Source organism: Pseudorasbora parva, chromosome 23, assembly GCF_024679245.1.
Source record: "Pseudorasbora parva isolate DD20220531a chromosome 23, ASM2467924v1, whole genome shotgun sequence".
Lineage (NCBI taxonomy): Eukaryota > Metazoa > Chordata > Actinopteri > Cypriniformes > Gobionidae > Pseudorasbora > Pseudorasbora parva.
Genome location: NC_090194.1, coordinates 690,850 through 700,000, shown reverse-complemented (window position 1 = coordinate 700,000; position 9,151 = coordinate 690,850). Strand labels below are relative to the sequence as shown.

At 41.2% G+C, this 9,151-nt stretch overlaps 1 protein-coding gene across 8 annotated transcripts in view; it reads left to right on the top strand.

Annotated features, from left to right (window-relative positions):
• nbeaa (neurobeachin a) overlaps nt 1-9,151 on the top strand; it is a 321,036-nt gene that overhangs the window by 225,677 nt on the left and 86,208 nt on the right. For all 8 annotated transcript variants that reach the window (XM_067433708.1, XM_067433710.1, XM_067433705.1 and 5 more), the window contains 3 exons: nt 356-524; nt 2,244-2,323; nt 6,879-6,941. In XM_067433708.1, coding sequence (XP_067289809.1) covers nt 356-524; nt 2,244-2,323; nt 6,879-6,941 — 312 coding nt within the window. The remainder of the gene's footprint in view (nt 1-355; nt 525-2,243; nt 2,324-6,878; nt 6,942-9,151) is intronic.

Sequence of the window (9,151 nt, the reverse complement as noted above, 5' to 3'; positions counted from 1 at the left end):
AAAATAACAAAAACTACGACTTTATTCAGCATTGGCTTCTCCTCCACGTGCCTCCAAACGGTTCATGAATCGATCAATGATTCGGGTTGCCAATGTCACGTGATTTCAGCAGTTCTGAAGCGCCAAACTGCTGAAATCACGTGACATTGGCGACTCGTTTCACTGATCTAGTAAATGCATCTTGATTTAAGAATTGTTAGATATTTAGACTGGAAACAAGACGAGATTACTGAGTAAGAAGAGCATTGTTTGCTGTGTGTGTGTTTTATCATGTCTGTGTTGCCCGGTGAGCATCTTTTCTCTCTGAGCTTCTGATCCGCTGTGTGTGTGTGTGTGTGTGTGTGTTCGTTCTCAGGTCCAGCTTTCGCTCTACACGTATCTGTCTGCAGAGTTCATCGGCACCGCCACCATCTACAGCACCATCCGGAGAGTCGGCACTGTTCTGCAGCTCATGCACACACTCAAGTATTACTACTGGGCCAGCAACCCTCAGGAGAGCAGCGGCATCAGCCCTAAAGGCCTCGGTGAGAACACACTCACACACACTCTCACACACACACACTCACACACAGTCATCAGCTCTGTCAATGCAGCTGGGAAAGCTTAAGGGATATTACAGAGCATTATATAGATATTATAGCCTGCTGTGGTCATCCTCAGCTCTGGTCAGAATGTGAGTCTGATGCTCATTGGGCTGTGATTATGAGGCGTGTTTAACCCAACCAGGAAAGACCTCGATTGGACAGACCGACAACCAATCAGAGCAGCGGAGCGACGCGTTGTCAAATGTCAACAGAGCTCAACTGCACTGTGTTGCCAAGTCCGCGTTTTTATCCGCGGGTTGAAGCGACTATAATGTGATATATAGACCCATGAGTGCGAATTTTGGCAGCAACCTTACCAAAATAACACACATTTTACCCCCAAACACCTTTTTTTCCCCGGAGAATCCCCAGAGAAGCTGTTGTTTAGGGCTAGTAGTTGATGGATTTTGCTGTAAAAACTTGGCAACCCTGTCTGCACACGCGCTGGAATAAACGATCTTTGCCGGTGTTGTAAAAAAATAAAAGAATTGAATGATACACAGAGTACTTACCCAACATGATCATCATTACTGAGAGAAATAGTGAAGGTGATGCAGATACAAACAAGCTCTCCGTTTAGGATTACAACAAATATAACCCAAGCCCCTTTGATGACGAGATGATTACGCTACTGTTGATCATCTGTCCGTCATCGGCTAAAGCCCGCCCTGATGATCTCATTGGTCAGTTTCTGTTGATCATCTGTCCGTCATCGGCTAAAGCCCGCCCTGATGATCTCATTGGTCAGTTTCTGTTGATCATCTGTCCGTCATCGGCTAAAGCCGGCCCTGATGATCTCATTGGTCAGAACAGATTCTGTTCGGGGATAATTACTCCTCTATGGATCGAGCCCAGACCTAAACATTTTGTGGGGCGGGGCTAAGTTCGGCTGGCATCCATTACATTATACACAGAGCGCTTGTGTATGCGACTGCACACACCACAGAACCGCAGTACAGGGACGATGACGACACACACCAACACACACTCGATGTGAGGATGAACATGGCTTGAGCTCAGCTGTGGCCTTTCATATAGGAAGACGTGTGAATTTTTTATAGCAGCTTTGTAACGTCTGTGCGCTGCGTGTTCAATAAAAGATGAGGAGTGTGTTTGTGTCTGTTTGAGAAAGACAGTGAGGGACTGGAAGAGAAAGAGGTTTGGAAATGGGGTTGGTGTGTGTATTTCCTGAGCTGTGTCTTTTCTCGTGTGTGTGTGTGTGTGTGTGTGTGTGTGTGTGTGTGTGTGTGTTTGTGTGTTTGTGTTGTGTGTTACTGTACTAAATTCAGTTTGAACCCATCGCAAGAAACCTGACGCTTTGAGCTGCGGCTTTTCCCTCATCCCTGAAAAATGAAACGAGTAATTCCTTACAAGCTCCGGGTTTTAGTTTGTTCATTAATATCTGAGTCACTAGAAAAACATGTTTTTTTTTTTAAAGCTGTCGTTTTGGGAAATATTCAAAGAGAGTGACATGTTATACCATCAGCTCTGCTAAATGGCTTAGGAATAAAAAATAAGGCCTTTTGATTAATTGAAAATGACTAATAGCTCATTTTAAGCATCTCAAGTGTTTATAAAGGCCATACGCAGGTGTTTATCAAGAGTTTAGATGTGTGTGTAACTCGTGTAATCGTTGTAAATCACTTTGTTTTCTTACAGACGGTCCACGGCCGTCTCAGAAGGAGATTATATCCCTGCGGGCGTTCATGCTTCTCTTCCTCAAGCAGCTCATTCTCAAGGTGAGACCGCACAAAATCAGGATTATATATTAAAAAAAATGTATATATAAAAAATGTCTGTTCAAATGTGCATATATACACTATCCATGGCCACAGGTGTATAACTCCAGCTCTCGGCCTGCAGACGCTTCTACACACATTAGTGAAAGAATGGGTCGCTCTCAGGAGCTCAGTGAACTCAAGCGTGGGGCCGTGATAGGCTGACACCTGTGCAATAAGTCCATTCCTGACATTTCCTCACTACTAAATATTCCACGCTCAACTGTTAGTGGGATTAGAACAAAGAGGAAACCATTGGGAACAACAGCAACTCAGCCACGAAGTGTTAAATCCCAGAGCGGGGTCAGCGCATGCTGAGGGTCACAGTGCACAGAAGTCTCCAACTTTCTGCAGAGTCAACAGCTCCAGACCTCCAGACTTCTGTGGCCTTCAGATGAGCTCAAGAACAGCGGAGAGAGCTTCATGGAATGGGTTTCCATGGCCGAGCAGCTCATCCAAGCCTTACATCACCAAGAGCAATGCAAAGCGTGGGATGCAGTGGAGTAAAGCAGCCGCCACTGGACTCTAGAGCAGTGACACGTGTTCTCTGAGCGACCAATCACGCTTCAGTCTGACAATCCCATGGACGAGTCTGGGTTTGGCCGTCGCCAGGGGAACGGGACTCACCTGACTGCATTGTGCCAAGTGTAAAGTTTGGTGGAGGGGAGATTATGGGGTGGATTGTTTTTCAGGGCTTGGCCCCTTAGTTCCAGTGAAAGGAACTCTTAATGCTTCACCAAGACATTTTGGACAATTTCACGCTCCCAACTTTGTGGGATCAGTTTGTGGACGGCCCCTTCCTGTCCCAGCATGACTGCGCTCCAGTGCACAAAGCGTCGCTCCATAAAGACATGGATGAGGAGTTTGGTGTGGAGGAACTGGACTGGCCTGCACAGAGTCCTGAGCTCAACCCGATAGAACAGCTTTGGGATGAATTAGAGCGGAGACTGAGAGCCAGGCCTTCTCGTCCAACATCAGTGCCTGACCTCACAAATGAGCTTCTAGAAGAATGGGCAAAAATCCCCATAAACACACTCCTAAACCTTGAGGAAAGCCTTCCCAGAAGAGCTGGAGCTGTTAGAGAGGGTGGGCCGACTCCAGATTAAACCCCACGGGTTAACAATGGGGAGATCATGTGTGTGTAGAGGCAGCACAACACTTTTGGCCGATATAGTGTAAAAGTATTATATTAAGTATTTTTTTATTATATATATATATATATATATATATATATATATATATATATATATATATATATATATCAGTGGCGATTTCTTTAAGACTGCAAGGGAAGCTCGGCTTCCCTTATAATGTCACAAAATAATGGTCAAATATGTACTATTATATTAACATTGTATTGACTAAAAATGCGTTAGAAAACGTTCATCTCAAAGACGAGTTCGTTCAGAATCAGTTACATATAGCAGGTCAGCTGACTCGATTTCCTTCTCATACATTCCCTCAGCGTCACAGTGCATTTCCCTATTGAAGCCCAGCGTCCATTGACTTCAATGGGGCTGCTTTGAACGTTTTTTTCAGCGCTTCGAAACTAGACGGTCATTGGATAAACGCTGCGATTATGTCCCGCCCACGGACGCTCAGCGTCTCTGGGAGTGAATGGGGAGTGGGCTGCTGGCCCGGACCCTGAGCTTCTGCGTGATGATTAGAGGGTCTGCATCTCCTTTTGACTGACAGCGATTCTGTACTATAAGGAATCACTGAAGCTATTCGCGCTCAGTCCCATCGCGGATTTCTCAAGTTCAGTTGAAATAAAAACTTCTGCAACCTATTTCTTTGATATTTACTGGGCGAAATTGCTTCATTTTCATCATACATTTCACACAATTATACACCACATTCCTTGTTTCAGTTTTACAGAGTTTAATATTTTTTTAGATCGTTCATTCATTCACAGGGTAAAAGACCATTTTCTTGAAAAGGAACGTAGGGCAGAATTTACTTTTAAATAAATAAGATAATTGGCCAAAAATGAGCTTCCCCTCTCTGACAGACCAGTAGCCGCCACTGATATATATATATATATATATATATATATATATATATATATATATATATATATATATATATATATATATATATATATATATAATTTTTTTTTTTTTTTTTTTTAATTGATCAAAGACTATATGACATAGGAATATATCATATCCCTGATGCATAATTTGTGGTTAGACGTTATAATAAAACTTAATTATAAAATGTTACATCTTTGACACACACGGTAACTGCTTTGCCTTTTCATTTCTGCCTTTCCTTCCATCAGAGCGTCACTTTGTTCTTCAGAACGGATTTTATTTGACACGTCAATGCAGCGAGTCGGGCAGCTTGAATAAAACGCATTAGTTCCCGAGCAGTGACAGCCAGAAGACTCATCTGCTTTGTTAAAATAACGCAATTTATCCTCATTTTACGCAGAAATGTGATCCAGTTTGTAAGGCAGTCATGCAGAAATTTGTTTATTTGCCTTTGTTTGTTTAAAAACGACACACACGGCCTGATGGGGCCAACACCGAGAGAATTGCATTATGGATCATCACTCGACGCAGAGATGTGTGTTGTGTTCTCTCCAGGCTATTGTCCTGTTTTGAAGAGCACGATGTGGTTTCCAAGCAGCACGTTTTATCCATTTAGCCGCTGCCTTTTTGTTTGGTTCCTATAATATTCGGCCCCTTTTTCCATTTTCTGGCTTTTCGTGTAATTATCATCGTTGTGAGAGGTGTGTGATAGTGGCCCGATCCGTCACAAACACAGCATTGAGACACACACACTAACACAATGCAGCATCAGGTGATTTCATGGTCATTCAGAACCTTAAAACACCCGACCAATTTACAGAAAATAAATCAGATTATTGTATACATATCAAAGTGTTTCTTCAAAAGGCAAAACCTCATAGAATATTCGGTAACACTTTAATTTAAGGTTCAGTTATTAACTATTAACTAGTGTCTTATGATCATGCATATTACTATGATATTGTCTGTTTATGAGCACTTCTAAAGCTCATATTAATGCCTTATTCTGCATGAGCTTATTCTACATCCCTTAATCCGACCCAATACCTAAACTTAAACGCTACAAAAACTACCTTACTAACTATTAATAAGCAGTAAATTAGGAGTTTATGAGGCAGAAGTCGGAGTTAATAGTGAATATGTGCTCCCCATACTAAAGGGTTACCGAATATTTTAAAGCCAATATCCATAATCGGTGCCTTCAAACTCACACATTAAGCAAAAGGGGTGTTAATTTGAAATTGTTTTAAATTATTATTATTACTTATTTCTTTATAGATCAAATATCTCACAACCTAGCGACACTTGAATGATGTGTTTGTAGTATTTGTCATACGTTTGATGCATTCGTTTATACGAATTATATATTCTGACATTTTTGTCATTGTGTGCATCTGTTATTATAATGATTTGTCTACTAATATCATATGCTATTTTATTCAATGAAAATTAAAATCCAATTTTAAGGACATATTGGTACCACTTCACTTGAAGCCTTTATGCAGCAGTATATCTTTTGATAAGTAATAAATGTTTTGATGCTCTTTAAAGGTGTATCAATAAATAGATATTATAATTTATCCTAACTGTGGTTACAATTACTCAAGAGATCATATAATGCATTACAACATGCATTAATAATTCATTAAAATACTTTGAAATGCATTATACTCTGATCAGGCATAACATAATGACCGGCAGGAGAAATGGGCAAGCGTAAGGATTTGAGCGAGTTTGGCCAGATTGTGACGGCTAGACGACTGGGTCAGAGCATCTCCAAAACTGCAGCTCTTGTGGGCTGTTCCCGGTCTGCAGTGGTCAGTATCTATCAAAAGTGCTCCAAGGAAGGACCAGTGGAGAACCGGCCACAGGGTCATGGGTGGCCAAGGCTCATTGATGCACGTGGGGAGCGAATGCTGGCCCGTGTGGTCCGATCAAACAGACGAGCTACTGGAGCTCAAACTGCTCCAGAAGTTAATGCTGGTTCTGATAGAAAGCTGGCAGAATACACAGAGCAGCTCAGTTTGAGGCGTACAGTTTTGCAGCCTTTCATGGAAACGGTATTCTGGTGGCTGTGGCTCTTCCAGCAGGATAATGCTCCTGACACAAAGCACAAATGCTTCAGGAATGGTTTGAGGAGCACAACGACCAGTTTGAGGCTTCGACTCGGCCTCCAGATTCCCCAGATCTCAATCCAATCGAGCATCTGTGGGATGAGCTGAACAAACGAGTCCGATCCATGGAGGCCCCAGCTCACAACTTATAGGACTTAAAGGGTCTGCTGCTAACATCCCCCTTATAGAGGAGTCCATGCCTCGACAGGTCAGCAAAAGGGGAACCAATGCAATAATAGTGGTCATAATGTTATGCCTGATCAGTGTATATAAAGGCTTTAAGTAAAAATGACCAATAGTTTTATCAAAAGTAAATATGAACACTGATAATGTAATTTTGTGTTTTTTGTTGTTGTTGTTTTTTAGGACCGAGGAGTGAAGGAAGATGAGTTGCAGAGTATATTGAACTACCTGCTCACCATGCATGAGGTAAAGCGGATCAATAAACAGAGCTGAAGCTCATTTTCTCCATCAAGCAAACCGCGATCCGTGTTCTTTATGAAACACAAGCTGCTTTAATCCGTCGGGAAGGCTGAGATGTTGAGCTCAGGGTCCGTCTTTGAGGCCGCGAGTATTATCCTGAGCTGCATTAATGTTTTGATCGAGTCTCATGAAATTGCTGTAATGCTCCGTCTCGGCTGCCGTTTGCTTGAAAACACCAAATGCATCCTGAAAAGGGCTAGTTGAGTGCGGTGTTATATAACAGCCAGACCTTTTAAGGGTATCTGGTGGATCATTACTAGTGCTGTAGTCAAGACCACCTAAACCCAGACCAGACCAGGGGCCGGCTGCATAAATCACTTATGGTGCGTTCACACTTGTCATGTTCGGTTCGATTAAAACGAACCCTGGTGCGATGGCGTGGTTAGTGCGGTTCATTTGAACATATGTGAACGCTGCCATCCGAATTAAACCAGCGGACCGAGAGCGCTATAAAGATGAGTCTCGGTCCGCTTCCAAACCAACTCTGGTGCGGTTCGACTGATATATGAACGCAACACGGACCAGACATGTAAACGGACCAATAACAGGACGTTATGTCACAAGATGCGCCGCATAGTCAGCTGATTAACGACGCGGAAAGATCGGTGTATAAAACATGAGTAACGTTAACATTAGAGGGCAAACGTAGAGCAACGAGGAAGAGCCTGGTTCTTCTCATCAGAGGACCTGTGCTGCCCATTTAACGATACAGACGACGGAACGGCCGTCTCTTTTCTGCACAACGGAGGAAATCCTGGAGCTGTTTTGAATGTTTTGACCATTTCATGAGCTCTTCGTGAGTTCTCAGCGGGTAAATAATGCCATATGTACACGCATAAAATGATCCGGTTTAATCCGGCACACAGCGCTGTTCTGAATGTTCGGTAAGCAGCTCCTCTGTCATATAAGCCGACCAATCAGGTCGTGAGCGTCTCCCTGAGCCTTTGGTTCAGTAACTTTAGGTTCACTGTTATAAATGCCAGTGTGAACGCTAAGCGGACCAGGACTATAGGTTTAGTTTTAGTTTTTTGCTCGGACCAAACGAACTGAACTACAAGCGTGAACTAGACTTTAGGCTAGTCTTAAAAGTAAGTTATCTAATTTTTATTCTTTAAGACTGATCCTAACATTTTAAAATCAGTTTCATTAAATAGTAGATCGGTTCAATTTGAATTAGAAAAGTAAGACGGATTACATTTTGACTAATTGCTAGTTGGACAAATTAGTGCTTAAGACACACTCTTAACATAGAGGCTAAGTTTACGCAACTAGTCCCAGACCAGAACTCATTAAATCATCTAAAAGATCCATATCTACTATTTGAGAAATGACTTATGTTTAATTAATAAATGTAATGGTAACACTTTATTTTAAGGTTGTTATTAACTATTAACTAGTGTCTTATGATCATGCATATTCCTATGATATTGTCTGTTTATGAGCACTTCTAAAGCTCATATTAATGCCTTATTCTGCATGAGCTTATTCTACATCCCTTAATCCGACCCAATACCTAAACTTAAACGCTACAAAAACTACCTTACTAACTATTAATAAGCAGTAAATTAGGAGTTTATGAGGCAGAAGTCGGAGTTAATAATGAATATGTGCTCCCCATACTAAAGGGTTACCGATGTAATCAGAATAGTTAGACACTCGAGCTCTTACCAATCAAATCACTGACAATAAAACTCATCTGAATTGGTAAAATTACACCTTCATAAATAATGTTCAGATTAATTTAACATTAAAACATTAACATCATTTAACATTCACATAAAACCATTTATTCAACCGATTTGTTCAAAGCAGCCGATTCATTTAATAACGAAACATTGATGGATTAGCAAAGACAGTTTAAATGTCATTTAATATTAACTTCTGATTTATTGAACATTTGTATAAATCAATATCACTTGCAATCACGCTTATATTCATGAAACCGCTCTTGTGATTATTGCTTAATTATATTCTATGTTATATAAAAAAACTAAATCTCAGATTTTTTGGCCATTTATATTCATTTGGGGTATTTTTGAGACTCCTGTATTGCTTTTGAACTCGGCAGCACAGTAATAAAGAAATCACATTACAAAGAAGTTATTGATTGCATTTTAAGCAGTCAGTTTGACATCAAATCACATTAATGATGTTAA